The sequence below is a fragment of the Mya arenaria genome, chromosome 1, assembly GCF_026914265.1.
Source record: "Mya arenaria isolate MELC-2E11 chromosome 1, ASM2691426v1".
Classification (NCBI taxonomy): Eukaryota; Metazoa; Mollusca; class Bivalvia; order Myida; family Myidae; genus Mya; species Mya arenaria.
In genome coordinates, this window is record NC_069122.1 from 24071151 (window position 1) to 24098605 (window position 27455).

The 27455-nt window shown below is 39.1% G+C and overlaps 1 protein-coding gene across 2 annotated transcripts; it reads right to left on the reverse strand.

Annotated features, from left to right (window-relative positions):
• Positions 1-309: 309 nt before the first annotated feature.
• Positions 310-27455, reverse strand: LOC128239668 (electroneutral sodium bicarbonate exchanger 1-like). Of its 2 annotated transcripts, XM_052956172.1 has the most exons (25): positions 27367-27425; positions 23727-23765; positions 22816-22842; positions 19939-20022; positions 16303-16477; positions 16011-16171; positions 15377-15520; positions 15000-15079; positions 14435-14592; positions 11745-11829; positions 11054-11200; positions 10796-10896; positions 10311-10485; positions 9880-10013; positions 8959-9144; positions 8547-8689; positions 8210-8279; positions 5653-5914; positions 5230-5394; positions 4800-4978; positions 4540-4612; positions 3302-3370; positions 3006-3182; positions 2587-2718; positions 310-1576 (listed from the first exon to the last, which is right to left on the reverse strand). In XM_052956172.1, the coding sequence occupies exons 2-25, from the start codon at positions 23761-23763 to the stop codon at positions 1454-1456; spliced, it is 3087 nt and encodes a 1028-aa protein (XP_052812132.1). In that variant the 5' UTR covers positions 23764-23765; positions 27367-27425; the 3' UTR covers positions 310-1453. The 2 variants fall into 2 exon arrangements, with proteins under 2 accessions (XP_052812132.1, XP_052812134.1); XM_052956174.1 differs by lacking the exon at positions 22816-22842 and having other exon boundaries at positions 27367-27455.

The following is a 27455-nucleotide window of genomic DNA, read 5'->3' on the forward strand; positions in this document are numbered from 1 at the left end:
AATGTTAAGACATTTTCGAAATGTTTAATATTTACCTCAATTGTTAAATGATAGTGTTCCACTTCGATATATATACTTATATATATTGTATGTAATGTTTGTTTTATAAATAAATAAAATAAACGGGTTGTCATGAGCTGGCAATTCCAAAAAGAAAACAAAAACACATTTTTACTTATTGCTATACTAACTCGTCCAAAAATACATTATTAGTAATGGTGCCCTATTTCGGGCATGGTTACCAGCGGTGCAACCCCAAACACGTCGGGTTGCAATGTGCACGACCAGTAAAGGGAAATAACAAGCATGTAATCTTTTTTACTTTATTTCAAAACCAGCTTTTACAGCCGTGCTCATTGATAAAGGGACTCGATGAATACATAAAATGGTTTTGTACTGTACCAGTATCAAGCAATTGTATTATTGTGTTTGCTTTTAAAAATATACTATATAAATATATTCCCTTATATGAACTTATTTCAATTAGGTTTCAGAATACATGTGTAATGTACAGTACGCAACGGATATAGTAAAACCTTCGTGGGTTGACATTTCTCCTTTTCTTGTTTAAAAGTGCCAATCGAAATGGTGAAATGGAGGTGAAAACTCTGGATTACAGGTCGATACAATCAACTTAGGTTTCAAGTGTATGTACATGTTTTCGATGATTAATCAAACAAATGAAAGTAGCGTTTTAAATTATCGGAATGACCATATTGTAAACGACTTTTAAAAATAAAATATATTATTTATTACTTGATGAATTAACTAAAATTGATAATAATTTTGCATTGCACAAAAGCTCACAAAATGAATGACATGATCAACAATATTTACAATATGAGTATTCATGACTGTAAATGTAAAATCAAATATTTAAAATACAAATCTGGATTTCAAAACTACGTATAATATAAAACTAGATGGAAGCAAATCACAGAAACTTGCATGTGTATCATGTTCTAATCCAACTAAGATGAAACTGGTTGAGAACATGAACATACACATTACAGGTGTTGATGTGCTCAATCACGGTGAACTGTAACACACGATATAGCTTCTTTTTTAAGTAACCGACATGCAATCGAACTTGTTGTATTTAAGTGCTATGTTAAATGTTGATGCGTGGTAACCCCGTACGACTAAATTGCTTTACAGTCGAGGTTATTGTTAATTATTTTGCAGCTGATTTTGTAACAAGGCCAAACTATCTTCTTTGTCCTTGCGTTTCAGTAAATGTTTTACATATTCAGAAAATACTAATAAATCACTTTCCAAATTAATACTACCAGATTAATTGGTGTTCACCAGGCACACAACATTCACGTACATATGATACCTAAGATGTGCAAACTTAGTAACAACGTTAAAATGTTAAAAACGTCCACGGTATTAAACTCCCACAATCCTCTGCCTGCGCCACTAAAAACGTTTTTTTTATTGCGTGTGTTATCTACAGGTGTGAGGTGGCGTTGTTGAGTTTGTGCTCGTCATCCTGCTCGTCCACAAAGAAGACAGGCTTCTTCTCCTGCCCGTTCACCGCTAACACCGGCTCGGTGTCGAACGCGTAGTTCACCTGGAATGTAAACAAAATCGCACGCTGTTTCAAATAAATTCGTTTTATTATTACACTGTATTAACATTAGATCGTCGATTGCTTACAAAGTAACGTATACTTTCTAGGATTTGGCCACTGTTTTCCTTAATACAGTTTTACCCCACTCAATGCAAAAACGTAAAATCCACGTGACATGTTAAGAAAGAAGAAATAAACATCAGTAAAATGTTTTTCATACGAAAACGTCATACATTCCAAACAATAGTTTATGCCGTCGCCATATAGATTAGGGGGCATATTGTGTTGTCTGCCTGATAGGGCCCTCCTATTTCAAAGGATCACAGAACGGTGTAGATGACCAATGACGAATTCGAGTCATTTGATCAAACGTCAAGGTCACAAGGGGTGAACAACGTCATTTTTTAACACTCAATCTCTTGATAACCTTTTCACACTGATATTTCATATTTCAAACGGTGATTTTTCTCAATGTGTAGTAGAAGTTACAAGCTGGTTAAATGCGTCACTTGGTCAAAGGATAATGTAACAAGTGGTCATAATCTGGAAATCCTTAAGCACACAACATCTTGATAGAGCGACAGCTATCAATGACAGCAAGCGTCAAAAGATGCGGCTTTTGTTCTAATTGTCTAACGAAGAGTACATTTTGATAGAAGCAATCACTTTAAGGCACCCGTACACGTTTTATACGGTCAGATATCGACAAAACCAAAAGCTTGTTTTACACCAATAAAACATCAATACGAGTTTCGTGTCTGTTTATACTAGAAGGTAAAATTAATTAGGTTAAAAAAAAGTTAATACAAATGTTCCCAAAATGAAACAAGTGAACCGATTAATAACCTTAAATAACATTCATAATACTAGTTAGTCATTTACGTACCTACATGTTAGAGCCCCAACCTATAGTTCTATGTTAAGCCAAGCCTCGTACTCGTATAATGTTATCATTACTTACGAGACTAAAACTTTATGAAATGAGACTTTTACGTATGATCAATACGAACCCTCCCTATGATGGTTTCCTTGTCGTCCGGTTTCTCCGGCGACTTGCCGGGGAGCAGGTCATCCAGATACGACAACTCGTACTGGGAATAATAGCACTCCATAATCTTGCGAACAAGGCCTGTCGCCAACACCTGAACCCGAAAATTTAGTATGTTATTCTGCCTTGAAGAATTGACAGAAACAAGTTTCGATCGTTTCAGGAAGTATGACTATCAAGGTGTTAAAGAATTAATGAAAGACTGGTTCCGTTTACGATTGTTCTTATATAAACCTATTTAAATAATAATTGTATACAAATTTATCAAGACTAGTTAAATGATTTTACCCAAATTATTGTGTTTGAAATCACCATTATATTTTGAAGGGAACATATTAATGTGGTAGCATATATAACCGAGGATGGGTTGTGGTGACTCACCATGAGCGGGAATCCAATGGAGATGATCTTGACGGATTTGACGGCCCACAGGATTCCAAGACACGCGATCTGTACAAATGTGAAGATATGCACGCGGTACAGCTGCACGTGGCGAAGGTAAGTCAGGTCTGGCTGGTACTTGACGGGCTGCACGAACAGGAACAGTCGGTCCACGAACTGCAGGGGAGGTGCTCATGGTAAATGGACAAATTGCGTGACTTTACTTGTTTAAGAATACAGATAGTTAAGGTGTTGGTTGTATTTAAGAAAATTGTATAATCTTGATTTAAACGTACCTGCATCCCCCTGAGAGCGGAGAAGCCCATGAAGAAGAACACGCCGTACAGCACAGCCATAGGGATAACCTGAAGGGATACACGTATAATATTAATAACAACTTTATTTAACGAAGGTAACATACTAAGTGTACAATCATTACAGACATACTACTTATTTCCAGCATGGCCTTCACACAAAAAGTATTACAAAAACACATATACTAAGTTACATATTAAGCAACATAAAAAACCCATACAATCACGCTATCACTATCATACATTTCTTCGACAAACACAACTCAGTTTAATATGATGATTATAAATTACAATAATTTCATACTGTAAATAATGTAGATATATTCAGTAAAACCACATTCAATCAATATATTTTCAACATTTACATATTTGGCAGTATCCATTACAAGTTGTTGCAAGAATGTCATATACGTACATTAACACAATTCACAATTCATGTAAACAATGAACTTTTTATTATTATGTGAATTAAATAAAATGTCAAGATTGTTTTTCATGTGATAAAATTATTCTGCAAATAAGTAGCCTTTTAATGCATGTTTAAAGGCTGGTAGCTTATCTTGACATTTAATGTATGTAGGAAGAGAATTCCAAATTTTCATTGCTTTATAGGCAAATGTATTTTTGATATAGTTTGTTCTAGGTTTTACAACAAAAAGATCCTTGTTTTCTGAAGAACGCAAGCTATAGTGCTCATTTTTGGCAAATGTTAACAATTCTGTAAAGTACGAAGGAGTCAAACATTTCATGCTTTTGAAAACAAGTAATGATAGATGATAATAGCACCTGTCTTCAAAAGATAGCAACCCTGACTGTTTGAATATGTTTCCACAGTGGCTAGTTCCCGACTTCATTATTAGCTTAATCGCTCTTTTCTGAATATTAGTGATTTTTGTGGTATCTGAGGAATGTGTAATTCCCCAGACACTACAACAGTACTCCATGTTTGACATGATATATGCATTATAATACAATAATTTCATCTCGTCTGTTAGATAATATGCTATTCTTCTTAGAAGTGCCAATTTTGAATTAAGCTTATTCACTACAGTCTTAACATGTGTATGCCATGACAATGTCTGATCAACATGCACCCCGAGTACATTGAAAATGGTAATGCTGTTATAAACCAATAAAGTTAAGCCTCATATAAATGACATTGTTAATCTCCACGTTAAGACAGTGACGAGAAAATTCCAAAACTGCAATTTTAAACAAACCTTTAGGATATTTGTAATGAAGACGGCAGCCCCGCTGAGAACTCCAATGGCCAGGGCCGTTAATCGCTGCTCTCTGAAATGGTTGATGAAATGCTAGTGTTATATTGCAGTGCATGGTTGTGTGAACTATCCTGAATAAGTCGCCAAGGAAGACATTGTCAATAGTTATGTTCTGCTTTCCAGTCAATATCTGTATAATATAATATTATCTTTGTACGGTAAATCAGTCCAGGAAGGAGATAATTATGTTACTAGGTTACCTGCAGCCCAGGAAGGAAGGTTTCTCGCCCGGAGCGGTGCACTCGGATTCCTTCTTGAGGGAGTTGATGTGGGCGAGAGCAGACACGGTGGCCGCCACGTACCAGGGCAGGCCCAGCAGAGAGTGGATGGCAACGGTGATCGCCACAACAAACATGTCCAGATGGTAACCCACACCCTTCTAAAAACGCAAACAAAAAAAATGTTTATTGACGCGGACAACAAATAACAAGTAAATTTTGAAGTTTGAAATGATCTTCTTCCGAAAGGAGAATCTCATCTAAATATATTATATGAAAACAACGTACACGCATTTTTAAACTACATTAAGTCGATGTCAGTGTGCGTGGCTCCAACTGTTGTAATTGCATCATCATGGTAAAAATAGTCCAGTAATTCCACATTGGAAAATAACTAGTGACGCTTGCGTACCTTGAGTTTGTTTTCCTTCCTGTTGACGATGACGGCGGTGATCTGCTGGTCGAGAAAGATGAGGATTACAGAAAGGATGGCAGGCACCACGGCCGCCACTGCGATCCACCAAGGGTTCTTGTCGCTCACCGGGCTGATCCACCACCCACGGTCACTCCGAGTAGGCTGCAACCCAGACGTATAGGGATACCATTATAAAGGATGTCAAAGAATGACTGTAACATTGCAAATAACCTCGCTTGAGCGTTGAGCTGAAATTAGTGCCAGACAGAACGTACTGACATCTGAACTTTATTTCTTTTGTTTTTAAACTATTTTCTACATTAGTCCATTTTCATTACGAATAAGTTGCTGAGACACAAGAAAGACTAGAAAATAATAACACGTTTATGTTCGGGACGGACTTGCTGCAAATAGAAGTACCTGAAACTTGTCGGGAACAGTGAGTTTAGGTGTGTTGAGTCCGCAAAGGACGTCGATTACGACGAATATGATGATGGAGATGAGCACTGCAAAGTCGCTGATGAGCGAGCGGACGAACGTGGGGAAGATGGTGGACAGCTTAAAGTCCTTCAGAGTGATGGCGATACCAACCGTACCGAGGAAGAGCAGGACGGAGAAGAAAAACACGTCCGCCGAATACAGGGGCGAGCACAGCCACTCTGCCTCCCGGAACGTGTTGCACCTGCAGGATGAGGAATATGGCGAAGTAAAACACTGTCAAATAAAACACAGTCAGGAGATTGCACACTCATGTAAAATAGATCAAACATTCAGATAAAAGGATAGTCATGGTATACACATGTATGTAAGCAGTCGAATGAAGTATTCAAATAAAGGTAAATACACTAAGGCGATACACTGTCCGGGGTAACGCAAAGAGGAGTAACTCAGTCATGAGAAACACAGTCAGACACAGCTTAGTCCGGTAAAACACCTCACGTAAAACACAATTTAATGAAACACAGTCAGTTAACACACATCAGGTAGAACATAGTCGGGTATAACACTGTCAGGTCACCCCCAATCAGATATATATCCGGTATAGCTTAGTCCGGTAAAACACGGTCACGTAAAACACAATTAAGTGATATATAGTCAGTTTAAACTAGGGGTGGTAACGAGTAAAAAAATCGGTACTCGTGTACTCGGATAATCTTCCGATCGAGTACTTGAGTACTCGAAAAAAAAACTTAAATTGGTTTTCAGAAGTGACATGTTCATATACCCTGAACATGGGTCATCGTAATATTGGCCATTTTCATTTATGTTTTTCATCCTTAAATAAGTGTCAACTTATGTACTTTATCAGAAATATTAATTAAAAGGAAAAACAAGTTGTTTCATTCATTTAATTTTTGGTTTGTCCCTTTTATTTTATTGTATATGAACTAATCACAATTCAAATATATCGCATGCGACATAATAAGTCAAGTTTATTTACATCTTTGGCATATACTATGCATGAGCTGATGACATAAAAACAAGTCTGAAACATTAATAAATAATATACATGTAATAAATATCTCATCATGAAATCAGCATATGAGCGACACTCAATGAAAAATAAACTGCGCAAAAATCATGCTTGACGAATTCTAAAAACCAATCAATAGTGCTGCAAATTGCAAAAAAAAGGCCAATTAACCAATCAATGTTCAAAATTTGAGCGTCAACGTATATTATGCACCAGTCAATTGTAACCACGCCCCCCCCCCCCCCCAGGTCCGGGGGTATACCGGGTATAGCCGGGGGAAAGGGCCGTGATTTTACTTTCCAGGTGACCCAGCAGGGCCGGGTGACCGCGGTGGTTTTGTCATAGCGCCAAATTTAATAATTGTGCCTTATATAGAGTCTCTGAGGTGCGGGGGGCATTTGGCCGGGGGTTAACCACCAGTTCAATTGACTGGTGCATTAAAGTCTCTAATTTGTAAACAATATAATTATGCGGCATATGTTTTAACCTAAAGCACGTAAGGTTTATACATTAATGTGAAACACAGTCAGGTAAAACTATAGTCGAGTAAAACTCAGGTAAAGCACATTCAAGTTAAACACATCCAGGTAAAACACAGTCAGGTAATGCAGTCCGGGTCAAACACAGTCACGTAAAACGCAGCCATGTCAAACATAGCCAGGTAAAATATGTTCAGGGAAGATGCAGTCAGATAAAGCACAGTCAAGTAAAGTACAAGCAGAGAAACATATTTAGAGGAAACACAATCAGGAGTAATACTGTCACGAGTTACATAGTTAAACACGTCAAGTGAACACAGAATGCACATACAGCTATTGAATGTCTATATAGTATACTAGTTTATCTGATTTCTACTATAATATTGTAGTAAAACAATCATAACTCTTGATAAGAAAAATGCTTAAACACAATATATATGAAAATAGGTAGGACAATTTTAAAAATAATATATGGCAATACATGTTTTACTCGTGTACATAACACCGATAACTGTGTGAACCATTGTTCCTTAATAACACCGATAACTGTGTGAACCAGTGTTCATTAATAACACCGATAACTGTGTGAACCATTGTTCCTTAATAACACCGATAACTGTGTGAACCAGTGTTCCTTAATAACACCGATAACTGTGTGAACCATTGTTCCTTAATAACACCGATAACTGTGTGAACCATTGTTCCTTAATAGCCCCCCCCCCCCTGTGTTTTCGCTCCGTTGCCTTCGTTATTTCGCCATTTCGACTTACGCACACTCGCTTCTCACCAAGGCTTCGGGGGCATATGAGTTTAAGATAATACTTGTATTATTTCGAAATTTATTGCCATGGAATATTCTGTTGCAAATACCGCAAAAAGGTAATATATGTGTTGTGCAGAAAATAAGGACTTAAAGTATCACGAAGTTAAAGTAAATTATACGGATTGAGCTTTACATTTTGTAACAGAGCACTTTTATTTCAAACAAACCAAAAATCTCTATTATATTGACAATTGTACTTACTCAGTCTCATTTAAACCAGTAGTAGAATAATTTGTGTTGTTGACGCACTGGTCGAAAACATATGTCAAATCTGGAGAGAGAAAAACAATCATTTTTTTATTTATTCATTTTCGAATAAAAAAATAATTTCTGACCTTCAAAAATCAATTTAACAGAGTGTTATATAAAGTATGTGAAAGTGTCTCCACAAAGAATATCTATCACAAATACACCAAACAGGAATAAACTAGATAATAAAATCCTTAAAAATACCGAATTCCTGTTTAATTTTACTAAACGTTTAAGTGAATATATGTTATATTTACTATGATGGTCTATCCAATAAAATGGTTCCTACTTGTGCCGATAGTAGACGTGGTGGTCGTGTTGCTAGACAAGAAGTATTCCATGGTGTTGTTCACGAGGGAGCAGTTAAACACGCATGCGCAGTCATCCACTTGTTCTTTCTGGTTAAAGTTCACTGGGTAGTCCGTCTCGATACTGAAACACAATATTTTAGCATTACATACAAATAATCCTAACCAGCTAGTGAAATCATGTTGACGAACAAGCATTGACGAGTGCTTGTTGAAAAAGGTCGTTGCGTTCATGCGCAGAGTTAACAAACTATGTCTCATGATTAAACAGCCACGATAAACAATTATCAGACGACGACTATTTGTTAATCGCAACTTTTGTTTCTTTGAATGTTGTATTGACTGCACAGAAGACGTTCTGCAGGAAATCGAGTGACAGTAAGCCGGACGAACCTGAAGAGTTTCTTAAAAGCCTCGACAATAAAGATGACGGCGATTAGCGTGGCGAAGCTCTCCTCCGTGAATCTGGTAATGTACTTGACGGCGGAGCTCAAGTTGAAGAATACAATAAGAAGGATGATCAGAGACGTCCACAGCCCGATCCACACCCGCGCAGGCATGAAGTCCCAGCCGTTGTCCCTGCCAGATCACATGAACAGTCAATGCCATGGCTATTCATATTTATAAATGTCTTTAACATGCGGAACCTATAAGGGTTTTTATCTTTCAAAACATGAACAAACAAGGTTTAAATTCTTAAGTTACTGAATCCGTGAAAATATACTTTCACAATGTATACACAATGAAAGGCATATATGAAGTTGCATTTTTAAACTTGTGCATACTATATAAATATAGTGTATTTCAAAATAGCTGCACTTATGCGTTGTTTCTGTTGCTATGAAGGTCAGTTGCGTAGACTGTGATCATTCTATATTGATCACGGTCGCCGAAACGCTTTTCAAACGATTTCCGAATATTTAGGCAAATCCGGAATTAGGCAACTGCCCAGTATCAAAATAACGAAATGAAAAAAAATCGTAAAATATACCAACTTTAACTGTAATAAGCATACTTTCCTAACTTGAATTGGTGCAGGCATATTAATCAAAATGTTTACGAGTATCAATAAAGGAGACAAAAGAGTGTATTCATTATGAATAATTATCATAAAAAAGGTTTTATACAGATACAAGTGTCGATGCAAGAAGAATTAACTGCATGTATATCAAACTATATCAGTCAAAGGGAAAAGTCACTTAACTCTTGCTTGAATTTAATTCGATGTTTTAATTATGAACCGATTTTTAGCCAAACCTACATGATAATTCGAAATATGTTTTTAAGAATTTCCAGCGTTTTTGTGTGACCTACTTGCAGAGGTTGTAGATGATTGTTTCCAGGACGAGCATAGGGCCTGTGCTCCCGAGGATGTTGAGCGGCTGCCCGCCAAACAGAGCGAACAGGATGCCGGTCACCGCCGCCGCGAATATACACTCCATCACGCCCTATAAGGGAAACCGCACTCGCTGGTATCATTATCGTAAAACAATAGCGTATGTAGAAATAGGTATAGTTTTACGTTCGTATAAAATAAACTATATAACTAAAATATAAATATGCTTTAAATTTTACTGTGGAATTCTAAAAAGGAAACAAAGCAAACATTAAATCGCAATAGTACATGCCCAAGGCCAGTTTGCGTGCAAACGCTTTGGAAATAAGCGTCGGTTTATGCATTTTTGAATGTTTTTGTTCATTTATTAAGATTGAGGAGTTGTAGCACTAGATGGACAATACCGTACCATGTACTGGTCGGTGGCCTGTCCGAGCAGCCCTCCGAACGTCACGTTAGGCGTGAACGTGCCAAGGAAGACGTAAATGAATGCGGCGAGGCACTGGATATGGATGCCATCCTTGAAGTCTGACAGATACCAAGGCAACTTCCGCTTGATGTCCTGGATCAGCCCGTAACACGGTCTAAATTCGGGAAGAAAACATGACAAACTTACGCGGCTTTTACACACATATAGCGAACATGGACTGTGACAACTCCCTCATGTAGAGTAGAATCTGGGACCAATAAAAAATAATTAAGTGATCATTATCCACTAGCGTTTTCAATAAAAATAATTAGTTAAGGAGAAAATGTTTGTTATTTATACAAATAAATTTTAATATGTGTATACGGTGATTGGTATTTAAAACAATGATGCTTTAGTTGTATTTTAGGAACATGATATGCGTAATAACAACGCATATTGCTAGTTCACAGGCGGCGTGTACTCACATCTTGGACATGGCAAGGGCGGGGTCGTCCCCGTGGCCGCCGTCCTCGTCATCATCCCCCTTGTATCCGATAAGCTGCGCCGACGACATCCGACGGTGCATCTGTAAGACATGAACGGACGCTCAGAGGAACGGCACAGAAATACATTTCCAGTATTGCAATTATAAATGAAAAATCTTTCAGCAGAAACCAGTTCAAGAAAAGGACACAAAATCACGTGTTCATATTCCTACCGCAATATACTGGGTGTATACGTACTTGTGATTGCACTTTTTGTGGCGGTTCAATTCTTATTTTGGGGTTCCACTCTGACGGCGGTAGGACCGTTACTTGCTCGACAAACTCATCCAGCCCGGCTATAAGGTCGGCCAGGTTACGACTTTTGTACCCGACTTCCCGGAACACCTAGCAGAAGAATCACATTAAGGAAAATTTATAAAATAAAAAATGGAGTCTGTAAATGTATTCAAAACATTCGTTTACATTGACAGACTCCAATTGTTTTTATTTCATTTACATGAGCAATGAATATTTTTGTTAAAAATTAGTTTAAAGCAAGTCAACATATTGAAACAAGACATTTAATCTCAATCGTTAAAACAAACAAACGATGGTTTACTCGCTGAATTCTATTAGGTCCGATGACAGTTAAGAAAGTGAAGCACAATTATCAATATGACTATTCTACGGGTTATGTTTCCGAATGAGCTTTATTGTTATGGCTTCGTTTTTAAAATTGAACCATTTCGGACATTTACTAGTTTGTTTATTTCTTGACTCTTTGAAATTTATATCATACACAAAAGGAGCCTTTTCAATATACTCAAGATCATTATTTTATCTATAGTAACTACAATACAATACTTCAGCTGGGCTTGGAACACGAACTTATAATAGATAATTGAATGCGAATTGTCCAGGGTATGTGCATTAGCTTTCAAATTCTTACGTCGTCAATCATCATCGTGGCGATACAACGGCCCACCTCGCGACTGTTCGCAAAATCCTTCGGACCAAAAACGAAAGCCAGGAATCTGAAACACAAAACCGTCACCTGTTAGAAACTGTCGGGCGCTGGTAACATTGCAACACAAAACCGTCACTTGCTAGGAACTGTCGGGCGCTGGTAACATTGCAAAACAAAACCGTCACTTGCTAGGAACTGTCGGGCGCTGGCAACATTGAAACACAAAACCGTCACGTTTTAGGAACTGTCGGGCGCTGGCAACATTGACACACAAAACCGTCACTTGCTAGGAACTGTCAGGCGCTGGCAACATTGCAACACAAAACCGTCACCTGTTAGGAACTGTCGGGCGCTGGCAACATTGAAACACAAAAACCGTCACCTGTTAGGAACTGTCGGGCGCTGGCAACATTGAAACACAAAACCGTCACTTGCTAGGAACTGTCGGGCGCTGGCAACATTCAAGAACGAAACCGCCACTTGCTAGGAACTGTCGGGCGCTGGCAACATTCAAGCACGAAACCGCCACTTGCTAGGAACTGTCGGGCGCTGGCAACATTCAAGCACAAAACCGCCACTTGCTAGGAACTGTCGGGCGCTGGCAACATTCAAGCACGAAACCGCCACTTGCTAGGAACTGTCTGGCGCTGGCAACATTGAAACACAAAACCGTCACTTGCTAGGAACTGTCGGGCGCTGGCAACATTGAAACACAAAACCGCCACGTTTTAGGAACTGTCGGGCGCTGGCAACATTGAAACACAAAACCGTCACGTTTAAGGAACTGTCGGGCGCTGGTAACATTGCAACACAAAACCGTCACGTTTTAGGAACTGTCGGGCGCTGGCAACATTGAAACACAATACCGTCACGTTTAAGGAACTGTCGGGCGCTGGCAACATTGAAACACAAAACCGTCACCTGCTAGGAACTGTCGGGCGCTGGCAACATTGAAACACAAATCCGTCACCTGTTAGGAACTGTCGGATGCTGGCAACATTGAAACACAAAAACCGTCACCTGTTAGGGAACTGTCGGGCGCTGGCAACATTGAAACAAAAACCGTCACCTATTAGAAACTGTCGGGCGCTGGCAAATTGAAACACAAAACCGTCACCTGTTAGGAACTGTCGGGCGCTGGCAACATTGAAACAAAAAACGTCACCTGTTAGGAACCGTCGGGCGCTGGCAACATTGAAACACAAAACCGTCACCTGTTAGAAACTGTCGGGCGCTGGCAACATTGAAACAACTAAGAGAGTAAAAAACGTCGCCAAGTGAGAACATTTTTTAATTCTACAATCATTCATAAAATAAACACTAATAATACCTTGATGCTTTTTAGGGAAGCCATTTAAGCAACGAGCATTTGAGACAGATAAACTGCGATCAATGGTATTGCAAAGTGTGTGTATTACCGTGGTGAGGGTTTGGTATGGACGAGTGTGTATTCCCGTGGTGAGGGTTTGGTATGGACGAGTGTGTATTACCGTGGTGAGGGTTTGGTATGGACGAGTGTGTATAACCGTGGTGAGGGTTTGGTATGGACGAGTGTGTAAAACCGTGGTGAGGGTTTGGTATGGACGAGTGTGTATAACCGTGGTGAGGGTTTGGTATGGGCGAGTGTATATTACCGTGGTGAGGGTTTGGTATGGACGAGTGTGTATTACAGTGGTGAGGGTTTGGTATGGACGAGTGTGTATTACCGTGTGGAAGATTTGGTATGGACGAGTGTGAATTACCGTGTGGGAGATTTGGTATGGACGAGTGTGTGTTTAACCGTGTGGGAAATTTGATGTGGGCGATTGTGTGTATGTCCATGAGGGGAATTTAGTTTGGACGAGTGTATGTTTTACCATGTTGGTAATATGATATGGGCGAGTGTGTGTTTAACCGTGTGAGGAATTTGGTATGGACGAGTATGTGTACTACCTTGGGGTTAATTTGGTATTGACGAGTGTGTGTTACCGTTTAGGGAATTAGGTATGGAATAAAATATAGACGAGTATATGGATGTATGTATGTATGATCGTGATAGGAATTTGGTATGGACGAGTGTATGTATTACCGTGATAGGAGTTTGATATGGACGAGTGTATGTATTACCCTGATAGAAGTTTGGTATGGACGAGTGTATGTATGACGTGAAAGGAGTTTGGTATGGACGAGTGTATGTATGACGTGATAGGAGTATGGCATGGACGAGTATATGTATGACGTGATAGGAGTTTGGTATGGACGAGTGTATGTATGACGTGATAGGAGTTTGGTTATAACGATTGTATGTATTACCGTGATAGGAGTTTGGTATGGACGAATGTATGTATGACCGTGATAGGAGTTTGGTATGGACGAGTGTATGTATTACCGTGATAGGAGTTTGGTATGGACGAGTGTATGTATGACCGTGATAGGAGTTTGGTATGGACGAGTGTATGTATTACCGTGATAGGAGTTTGGTATGGACGAGTGTTTGTATGACCGTGATAGGAGTTTGGCATGAACGAGTGTATGCATTACCGTGATAGGAGTTTGGTATGAACGCTTGTATGTATGATCGTGATATGAGTTTTGTATGGACGAGTATATGTATGACCGCGATGCGAGTTTTGTATGAATGACTGTGTGAATTACAGGGGTGGGAGTTTGGTTAGAACGATTGTGTGTATTACCGTGTGGGGAGTTTGACCTCTGAGACGCCCTCCATCGTACGGGACTCCTTGAGGCGGATGAAGGCAAGGATGGGGTCATGCAGCTCTTCCAACTCACCCACCATAATATTACACACCTCCGCACCCTTAGGGATCTTCTTCATAAACGCACTGTTAGGCTGGACACGGAACGAAACACATACGTATTAGTTTCTTACATCAGTGTCTAGATAAAGTTCGAAGATGCGAGGTCAAGTTTATATCTTAATTCTTAACAGACTGATGTTATTGTGCTTGGGTTCAACATCATCGGTTATGAAACGTCATACATCATATTTCCCTCCAACTGTTACTCAAGTTAAAGAGAATGTTGACACATTCGTCTGCTGTAAAACTCAATGTGTACAATATGTTTACTAAATATATAATATCAAATACAAATATAATATATTTACTTTAAATCTATTTGAGAGTTTTGTCTCATATGAAAAATATGGTCGACAGTTTGAAACTAACACTTAAATAGAATGTATTCGGGTCTTTCTAAGGATGATTTAATGAATACGACCAGAAATGTATGTTGTACCTTGTAGTCATAGGCGACAAGGCCCTCGAGGTCCGTTGAGCTTCCGTGAGACCCCATCGACGTCAGGCTCGTCGTGCTCGCTAACAAATGACATAGACACACATCTTGTCTTACATACTTGGGTATTACACATCGCTATTTATAGCATGCATGCTATGAGTGTTACTGTGAAATGCGCTAACTTTAGAAGTATAACGCGTTAAAATGCAGGAATCCAACACTATAACGCTGTTATTGCACGTCAATATTGATACAATCAATACTTTTCATGATCACATTTTAACGGGAAAGGTTTTTTTAAAAATATACTAGACCAACTGACAATTGGGAAAATTATGCACGACATTATTGTGTGAAGTCTATAAACGATGACGTACCGACGGTTTCTAACTTGCCACCCTTCTCCGCCTTGGGTCGCGGAATGTGGCTATGCTTGTGTTTACGGAGGAGGATTTCCCGCATGTACTGGCGCAGCTTGTGGTCCAGGTGGTTGTTGTCGATCCACTCGTCAAGCAGCTGGTCTGAACACAAACAGAAATACGTCAATTTATATACGGAGAACCACCTTTCATCAATCCTGATACGTTCGGCGTCCAATAACACATAATTTATAATAGTTTAAGTGTAACTACAATGAACGTGTACCAATCAATATTTCCCATAAATACTGTTACAGTAAAACTACGATAACTCGACGCTTAAAACCTCGAGTTATCCGATGTCGAGATATGCCGGGTTTCCATTTTAGTTCTTTATGATATATATATGCCTTATTTCTGAAGTCAAAACATGTCAAGCATTATTATACTATATTTATATTTGGTTTCAATTTCTGAACTTTTATTTCATTTGTTTTTCTCTTTCGATAGTCGACCGTTACGGCAGGGATAATATTCTAAAACTAAAATACCAGTAATTGCACCATGTTAACTATGTTGCTTAATTTTATGTTGGAATGAACCATTGACAACACAACTAAATAATTTGACCAGTAAGCTAGTGGCGCTGTACCTGTAAGTTCGCCCATGCTGTAGACGTCGAGGTCGAGCAAGAGGGCACCTTCCATGAGCATCTTGCGGGTCTCGAGCAGGGCGTGCATTGATAGAGAAGCGACGTGCGGCTTGGACCACCGCTTCCCACCTTCCTCAACAACCTCCTCGAATTTAACCCACCTGCAAGGGGGGAACACGGCGTTAGTCTGACCCGACAACTCCGTGTAAGATGAATACATATATGATATATTATAGGTCGTATACAAGTGTTTTATTTAAATCTAAATAACAGATAAAGCACTTTAACAAACCTTGCTGTTTCTCTCCATTCCCAGTTGCCGTTGAAACTCTTAAGAGTGTCGAGCTGGCAGAAGACGTGGTGACTACGGTGACCCTTGTCCTTCACGTTATTAAGCACGTTCTGCACTACATCCTTAGGGAAATACTCCCCGTCAAACATATCATGTGGGTTCTCCTCTCCCATGTCTGCAATCAGTGGTCCATGGCATGCATTAAATACTGGTCAGAGAACCATAACCTTAATAGGAGAGCGTTCAGCGGCCATAAAAAAACTGTAATCAAGAGTGTCAACTATCGCAAAATACGCGCGTCCTATTTTAGGACACCAAGTTTGCAGTTAATAAGTTTTAAGACAGCCAGATTTAGAGAGCAGACACTGTAGATACATGTTTTGCAAATTCGACGATCATATTTCTGGAGTGACTTGTACAAGATATTTTTTCTTTAGTGACTCGAGCTATTTGGCTGGTTATCCAAGATGCCCATACACGTTATGGCAGAATTTGGTTATGACTGTACAAAGGCTTCTTGAGAAATTGATCGGACAAGACCGATTTTAAGTGATTTCAATATTTAAAGGGCGATAACTCTCGAGTGACTCGAGAGATATGGCCCAGTATCGAATGATGCCCATACCCATCCTGACAAAATACGGGGATGTTTGGACAAAGGCATCTAAAGTTAAGTTATTGATCGGACAACATACTGGACGCAGCGCCCGTCCGCCCGTATGCCGCAGGCAAAACTATTATACGTCCCGTTCTATGAGCATATAAACACCGGGCACCAGGCAATACTATTGGTAAGAGACCCAGCAGCGGGCCGTTACATTGGCTAGTGACCGGTCAGTGGTATATAGCATAGGTCGGAGACCAAGAGAACAGTCAGTCAGCCATAGCATGGGTGAGAGGCTGTGTCACCGGGTCATAACATTGGTAAAGAACAAAATGCAATAACATTGGTCAGGGAAATGGTCACCGGAGAAAAAGAAAACGGTCAGCGGGCAAAAAACATGGGTAGAAAACGGTCAATGGATCAAATCATGAATAGGAGACCGGCCAGTTGGCCATAACATGTGTAAAAAAACGTTAAGCGGAAAATAACATTGGTAATTGTTACAGGGCCATGGATTAGACACCGGTCAGAGGGCCATTTTATAGGTAAGAAACCGGTCAACGGGCCATAACATGGGTTAGTGAACAGTCGGCTGGACAAAACATTGATAAGAAAACAGTCCACGGTTCTTGATATTGGTAAGAGAACGGTCAGCAGACCATAGCATCGGTAAACACCGGTCAGCGGGCAATTAGATGGCCAAGAGAACAACAAGAAAGCCATAACATAGGTAAGAAAATGGTCAGCAGTACATAACATGGGTAAGAGAACGGTCAACGGGCCATAACAACGGTAAACAGCCGGTCAGCGGGCAATAACATGGATAAGAAAACAGTCAGCGAGCCATACCATCGGTAGGAGAACGGTCAGCAGTTCTTGATATGGCTGAGATAACGGTCAGCTAGCCAGAACATGGATAAGAGAATGGTCAGTAGTACATAACATGGACAAGGGAACAGTCGGCGGGTCTTGATATTGGTAAGAGAACGATCAGCGGGACAAAACATGGGTAAAAGAACGGTCGGCGGGACAAAACATTGGTAAGAGAATGATCAGCGGGACAAAACATGTATAGGAGAACGGTCGGGGGGACAAAACATGGGAAAAGAAAGGTCACGGGGACATAACATGGACAAGAGAACGGTCAGCGGGACAAAACATGTGTAAAAGAACGGTCAGGGGACATAACATGGGTAAGAGAACGGCCAGCCGGACAAAACATGGGTTAGAGAACGGATAGCGGGACAAAACATGGGTTAGAGAACGGTCAGCGGGACAAAACCTGGGTCAGCGGGACATAACATGGTTAAAAGAACGGTCAGTGGGACAAAACATGGGTAAGAGAACGGTCAGCGGGATATAACATGGTTAAGAGAACGGTCAGCGGGATATAACATGGGTAAGAGAACGGTCAGCGGGATATAACATGGATAAGAGAACGGTCAGCGGGACATAACATGGTTAAAAGAACGGTTAGTGGGACAAAACATGGGTAAGAGAACGGTCAGCGAGCCAAGACATGGGTGAGAGAACGTTTAGCGAGCCAAGACAACGATGAGAGAACGGTCAGCGAGTCAAGACATGGGTAAGAGAACGGTCAGCGAGACAAGACATGGGTAAGAGAACGGTCAGCGAGACAAGACATGGGTAAGAGAACGGTCAGCGAGCCAAGACATCGATGAGAGAACGGTCAGCGAGCCAAGACATCGATGAGAGAACGGTCAGCGAGCCAAGACAACGATGAGAGAACGGTCAGCGAGCCAAGACATCGATGAGAGAACGGTCAGCGAGCCAAGACAGCGATGAGAGAACTGTCAGCGAGCCAAGACATCGATGAGAGAACTGTCAGCGAGCCAAGACAACGATGAAAGAACTGTCAGCGAGCCAAGACAGCGATGAGAGAACTGTCAGCGAGCCAAGACAACGATGAGAGAACGGTCAGCGAGCCAAGACAACGATGAGAGAACGGTCAGCGAGCCAAGACAACGATGAGAGAACGGTCAGCGAGCCAAGACAACGATGAGAGAACTGTCAGCGAGCCAAGACAACGATGAGAGAACGGTCAGCGAGCCAAGACATGGGAAAGAGAACGGTCAGCGAGCCAAGACAACGATGAGAGAATGGTCAGCGAGCCAAGACATGGGTAAGAGAACGGTCAGCGAGCCAAGACATGGATAAGAGAACGGTCAGCGAGCCAAGACAACGATGAGAGAACGGTCAGCGAGCCAAGACATGGGTAAGAGAACGGTCAGCGAGCCAAGACATTGGTAAGAGAACGGTCAGCGAGCCAAGACAGGTTAAGACATTTGTTACAATATTCTTCTACTTCTTTGCACCGGAAATGCTATATATATATATTGGTATAGTGATATATTGGAACAAATTAACAGAGTTTATTTAAGCTTCAAAGTTCACGAACACTATCATACAATATAGTATATCGAATTGTATTCACACGATTTTAGCGTTACGTTTATCGCAAACAACTTTATTTAATAAGGATAAAGCATACATATATATTTAATGAAATAAGGTACAGGATATGAATAGTCATATTACATATGATATAAGACATTAGAGATTCGTATTCTTTGGTGACATCTACTGTTCTTCTTACATCCGGAGGCATATTTAAATAATGTTTGAATACATCTTAAATATCTACTGTTTTCCATATCCTGCCTCTGTATAGACAGGAAGCTGGCTAAATAAAATATTAATATATCCGGTGTCACATTTCATGTGTACTCCAAACATAGTTTACAGGTATAGCGTTATCGTAAGCGTGATTTAAATTCACAGGAAGCAGTTTTGCACGATTTATGATTATTACTACAGTAGTGATGTACTGAAAACAAATAGCTATGACAACCGACGTTAAATTCATTATGTAGAGTTTCTGCGTCGTTGTATTGACGAATTATTGACCGACAACAACAATTACTTCGTCCTTATCAGTTCTGGTAATATTAAATGAAATATAAACGTGTATTTAAAAATAAGAAGAGAATGCTAGACATGCATTGACTAACCCTCTCCATCGGGAATATGCGGCCTTCTTGGTTTGGTAGGAAGCTGTAGATTAGCATACAGACTCCCCCGGCGTCCTCCGGCACCTGGCGAAACGAGAAAAATAAAGTTACAGTTATGGCTGTACACACACTTGGTGATTCTAATGCTACGTTTACACTATGTTCCCGGTGGCCACGGCAGCCCCGTTTCAGACAACCGTGGAGAAAACGGGATAAACCTGAGACAGCGCGGGGGAACGGGATATGCAAACGTGACAGACCGTTATTGCCGTACATGCCGGGCCAGATTTTTAAACTGTCAAAAAATTTGCCACGGCAGCCACGGTGTGGATGAGAAACGTAGTAGGTCGTAGTAAAACGGGGTAAACGCAATGACACGTGAAAGTACGTGACAGTACGTGACAATAATAAAATGTAATCCCCGGCATCTGCTAGGGTGGACGATAGCTATTTCGTTACGTTTCATTTGCGGTGAAAACACAAAATCTTCTTCATCTTGGGAATTCATGTTTACTTGTCGAAGTATTCTGATACAGTGATTGCTGTTGCCTGGGTGATTTTCTTTATACCGTGGACACAAACGTAATCCAAAGCTCTGCGGTGTTCGCGTTCGATGCATAGGAGGCCTTGACAAAACGTGGAAAACGCATCAGACCTGGATGAAGACGTGAACAACGTGAGGGATCCTATCAAAACGTATCGGACCGGGACGCAACGTACATGCATCCCTGATAGACCGCGCCCGAACCTTAGTGCGCCTTGGACGAACCATTTTTTCGCCCCTACGGCTTGTCACGGTTACCTTGATAAAACGTGAGGAAACTTAGCACAACCAAACAAAACTTGTTTATGGAGACAAAAATGGCCAAAATCCCACGGCGCAATACGTTTCGGGCAAACGGGGCTGCCGTGGCCACTGGGAACATAGTGTAACCGTAGCATAAGCAAACAACACCATTGCACCGGTATTTGATAATGAGATAATATTACATTTGAGATTAGTTATTCTACTGTTTAAATTCTGACATCGAATTAGATCTTTTTTGAAATCATTCAACATGTTACATACTACATAGCTTGTATATGTATAAGAACAATCCCATACAGTGCAAAAGCGTGCGCGTGTGATAGACATTATCGTAATCTCATTCTGCCGTACGTACCCATAATCTAACGTAATTGGGCACAACACAACATTTTCTGACGAACAAACCCATAATGTAACGTAGTTGGGCACAACACAACATTTTCTGACGTACGTACCCATAATCTAACGTAATTGGGCACAACACAACATTTTCTGACGTACGTACCCATAATCTAACGTAGTTGGGCACAACACAACATTTTCTGAAGTACGTACCCATAATGTAACGTAGTTGGGCACAACACAACATTTTCTGACGTACGTACCCATAATGTAACGTAGTTGGGCACAACACAACATTTTCTGAAGTACGTACCCATAATGTAACGTAGATGGGCGACGTATGTACACATAAGCTAATGTAGTTGGGCACAACGCAACATGTTCTGACGTACATACCCATAATTTAACGTAGTAAGGCACTACACAATATTTTCTGACGTACGTGCCCATAATCTAACGTAGTAAGGCACTACACAATATTTTCTGACGTACGTGCCCATAATCTAACGTAGTAAGGTACTACACAATATTTTCTGACGTACGTGCCCATAATCTAACGTAGTTGGGCACAACACAATATTTTTTGACGTACGTAATCATAATCTAACGTAGTTGGGCACAACACAACATTTTCTGAAGTACGTACCCATAATCTAACGTAGTTGGGCACAACACAACATTTTCTGACGTACGTACCCATAATGTAACGTAGATGGGCACAACACAACATTTTCTGAAGTACGTACCCATAATGTAACGTAGATGGGCGACGTATGTACACATAAGCTAATGTAGTTTGGCACAACGCAACATGTTCTGACGTACATACCCATAATTTAACGTAGTAAGGCACTACACAATATTTTCTGACGTACGTGCCCATAATCTAACGTAGTAAGGCACTACACAATATTTTTTGACGTACGTACTCATAATCTAACGTAATAAGGCACTACACAATATTTTCTGACGTACGTACCCATAATCTAGGCACACCATAATATTTTCTGACGTACTTACCCATAATGTAACGTAGTTGGGCACACCACAACATTTTCTGACGTACATACCCATAATCTAACGTAGTTGGGCACAACACAACATTTTCTGACGTACATACCCATAATCTAACGAAGTTGGGCACAACACAGCATTTTCTGACGTACGTACCCATAATCTAACGTAGTTGGGCACAACACAGCATTTTCTGACGTACGTACCTATAATCTAACGTAGTTGGGCACACCACAACATTTTCTGACGTACGTACCCATAATCTAACGTAGTTGGGCACAACACAATATTTTCTGACGTACATACCTATAATCTAACGTAGTAAGACACTACACAACATTTTCTGACGTATTGAGACAATACACACCATTTAACAAAGTATATATACTCATGATGAAATAAAGTTAGGCTATATACAAACAATTAAATGAAGTACATACTCGTAATACAACAACACACGCAATACGCTGACATATAGACTCATTAAATATTAGAGGACAATCAGAATGTAGTATAGTTGTTTAATGTAGTATAGTTGTTTTTGAGAGGCCCATCTGAAATCCCAAATATACAAATCATAAAGATAACACATTTGGAATTTGAAATAAACGTATCCAAATGGTTCTTGCGTCAACACAAGGTAATCAATATATTGTGGTGAATAAGCTCTATACATGAATGTTAAACGTTCTGTATTTCGTGCTTATACTCACCGTTCGTACTTGGTGATTTTAAAATACCTGTTAAATCATAGGCTTTTGCTATATCCGATTTGCAACAAAAAACAACATAAGTGTTTTCAGTTAAGTATGTAAGTTCAAACGTGTATCCATTCTTGTTTTTTTTTAAAGAATACAACCACCTACCGACAGGTTTTTAATTTAAACTTATTTAATTTACAACGATTGTGAAACAAGTTATTACGACATTATATTAATCACTTTCGTTGGCACGATGTTACGCGAGAGTGTGGTCTTGTGTTGTTGGGGAAACCGGAGTACCCGGAGGCAACCCACTTGTCCGGCTTGGTGACCACAAAGCAAACCCAGGCAGGGAAGCGAAACCGGGTCGCTTATGTTAGAGTGTGCTGACCACTGCGCTAGCCGGACAACCGGTTGTTTCCGGAACAGCGAGTAACATAACGTATGTAATATTTTACCTACGTAGACTTGTTTATATTTTACGTAAGACCTTGAATTCCGGTAGACATCGTTTATAACCGCTACGTCCTTTTAAACATTAACAGATAATTAAAAAAGGTAATGAATAGTCGATATTTCAACACGATTAGCCCATTGTCTTTTTTGTCGGAGACATCCTTTTCACACCTTGTTACATACTACTAAGATATCATTGTTGGACTCCATTCACGTAGATAAATATTGACATGATACGGATCTATCTAAAACGGCAAGATGACATCGTTTGGTTAGTGTACCAATAGGACTGCTGTAAACCCCTAAGCCCTTAGTTTAGCAATAGACCGAGAGAACATATTTATAAAACCAATCACACACACGCACACGCGCGCGCGCGCACACACGCACACGCACACGCACACACACACACACACACATATATATATATACTATAATTGTTACGTGGTAACTATGACAGGACTCACCGTTTCGCTTCGCTTCGTCTTGGCCTTTGGCGTCCATTGCTGAAATTAGGAAATGGAGACATATCATATCAACGATATATTAATGTATATACCATACAGAGCAAATCCTGTAGCAAGGGTTCAAATTCAATGTCCTTCCTACATGCATGCTTATCTTCGATGGTATATTTTTCCAAATAATGCACTGTATTTTAGTTCACAGATGCATAATAATTATAGTTATAAGCATAAAATAAATGTACCAGATTACCTATTACTTCATTTCAGAAACTCAACATGCGAAAGATTTGACTTGACTCATTTGCATGCATAATTTTGCCGCAAATGTTTTATGTCGTTATTCATATTTATTACATTCCGTTGTTTTTTTACGAAACGCGAACAATAATTAATATTGAAGATTTCTTTAATCATATAATTATCTTACAAAATATTTTAAAAATCATGCATTTATTTCTAAACTCTCAATTTTACAATTATTTGTTTAATTTTCAGTCATTGCAAAATATCAGAACCATGCGTGTTGGTTAGTTTATGAAACTTAAATGTCCACCACAATCCATGTAACGAAAACATGGAAATTAATACATATTTCGGAAGTCAATAACGGTTTTAAGAAAACTCGCCTTTACCTCAGGAATGATTGACTTTGAAATATTAATTTTTAGAGAAACACGTAATGCATTATAAAGACAAGTGTATATGTTTCTGACTGCAGATATATACAAGGTTTTCAGTTTGCCTTACCGGCGACAAGTGCCTTTTCTTACAGTTAATGCATGTAGTCATGGCTGACCATTAGGAAAATAACTTAATGGCATGCCTTCCACAGTAAGTAGCAATGCCTGCTATTTTGACTGAATAGTTTTCATTCACATGTATTGGTCTGTCAATAATACTTCGCAAATGTATGAAGACAGTTTATGAAAAAAACATAAAAGAAAATTATTTGACAATACAAAATTTCGCAAACCTGAGTCGAATGTTCGTGACCTTACGTAACCACATAACGTATATATTTACGAATACAACCATATATAAACAACGGTACATTTCATAGCGGTCTTCTTACTCCATGCTCAATGCTCATAAAAGCTACATGGTATTTATTGTATAATAAACTATTTCACTTACTTTTAAAATCCATTTCATGACTATTTGTGTCCAGTCTGACGAAGCCGGTCATCTTAGTTATAAGCTGATTTTAAACAATTAAGCTTTCCTGCTGTGCAAAATGATGCATTTAATGGATTACAAATGCATTTTACATGTTAAATGGCCTTAATACATCTTCTTGCATAAGATTGATTGGCTGATTTCCCCGCTGACATTACAATGATAACTTTCATAAACCCGAAGGCCGCATGAAAACTCAGCTCTCGTTAATCACACTTTATACCAAGAATATTGAATTTTCGGAATGATTTATTTTACGAGAAATAATTATCTTTATTCAAGTGTTGTGCAGGGTCAGCATGGTGCTCGGACAGAAGCGTAGCCTATCGAGATCTTCAGTGTACACATGCTTGTATAAAAAAAACTCAAAAGAGGAAAAATGTCTCTTGTCAGTATCTTTTTGATTCGTCGGAAAAGCTTGTTGAGTATATTAACCTGGCGATACACATCTAACAGGATTTGAAAATGATGTTTTGTAAAGACAAGTAAAAAAGGCCGACCAGAACCATGTATTATGTGCACTATATACCTATTACTATGCGTGAATAAGTCGATTCATAGTCGACCGTGACTTCATATTTATAGTTTTATATCCGGGCTTCATCGATTAAATGAAAGTCGGTTAAAGTAAAAGTATAATAAATTAATACATGAACCATAACAGGTCTACAAAGATGACGCGACAGCTAGAACTGTCCTAAAATATAAAGGTTATTACAAGCTACAGCCCTGTGTATTCACCTCGTGTAACGGATTACAGACGTTCGATGTAATTGAGAACGATGGGGCGGCAGTCACTAGGCAGACAGTTAGGTGTGTCGTTGCACGGTAATTCGGTTTTTATTAACGTTGTGAGCTAGTTATGTTTTACTATATGAATATAAAATGAAATAGATTTTTTTTATATTATACACAATTTGGTATCTTTCTGGGACCCCCAAAAAACTTACTTGTGATATGTTTTCTGGTATATTTGATAAAATTTCCTTCCCCACCCATATAACCCTTTCAAACTAATACCGACATTATTATAATATGGGATCGTCGGGCAGCCCAAGTTACCATAAATGTTTATTGGATCTCTTCAAAACAATAGTGTATAAGCTAGTGTATACGCTAGTATCAGTATTTAAAATGGAGTAGGTCCGCTCAAGTTCGAGGTAAAAATGCATTTAATAACTCTCTCTTTTCAAAAACTGATGGGCACGAAATGTGAGTTTATACAGCATTTCCATCGGTGTTTTTGCCAGCTGAGAATGGCGTTGTTCGGTCCAGAAAGTCGAAAAATATGTTTTGATATTGACAAATTGAAGGAGATTAACTCACGAGTCAAAAGTCAAGAAACTGTTTCGTCTTTCAGCACCTAATGACACAATTCGTAGCCAAAAAGATACATATTTACAGGTTTAAATAATGCGCATTCCTTACACAAAATATTTATTTAGTTAACTTAAGAATATCTTTTAAAATACAGAGGTTTTCTTCTCGAATTTGAACGCACCTGCCCACTTCGGCTTCGTATAGGCATCGTATCAATTACATCTTAAAAAACGAATATCGAAAGTTACAGCTGAGATGTTTCTATCATAGATACAGCCGATAAAGGCTGTCCACACTATTATGGCTAAAAACATATCAACATATATTTTGAAGCACATCTCAATGATGAAAAGCATTTCGGACCAGAGTGAAGACGCTCATTGTCATCATTAATTCAGAAACTTGTAGACAATATCATTGTTATCGTCAAAATACTAAAATAGGTTCGGTATCCACATTTGACCCGCCAGTTTATGTCCTGAAGAGCGTATCTCCACATCTTACCAACACACAAAAATGTTATTAATCATAAAAATAAAAACTTAAACGTTATTGATAACAACATAAAATCGGTTATTTTTCCCCCCAAACTGTTTGTATAGATCTTTCTCGAATACTTACATCATGACAATAGTGGTCAGTTTCAACTATGATCCAGTTTCACACTTATTTTAGATTTATTTTCACTCTCCAGGTTATTATAATCTGAGATGAATAATGCTTTAAAGGATGATCTCGGCGAAAATATACTGTCATCTCATTCCGCATCAAATCTTAATTTTATAGATAATCAAAATTGGACTTTTATTTGAAGTGATCGCCAAAAATTCTTAACCCGAAGGCAACGGCGGACATATCTCAGTGTTCGATTTCTGTCAAATGTTAACTTTCATGCCATAGTTTATAAATTTAAATTAAGATATTATTTCTCTTTATACTGTACAAGCATGGAAATCTTTATCTTTCAAATTATACTCATCACTGTAATATTTGTATAGATGTATATTCCTAAATATATTTATTTTATTATACATTTTCATTCACCTTCTCTTCTGCTATACAATAAGATCTTGGCACTCTAATATGTTTATATATGTTTTGTTCCAAAATACAAATTTAAAGCAGATTCCTTTTCAAGACTTACCTTTATTTTAAACTATCGCCACGATCTATAAAATAAACCAACCACAGCGCTTTGCAACTAACACCCGACTGAGAAGAAACTGGTTCTCC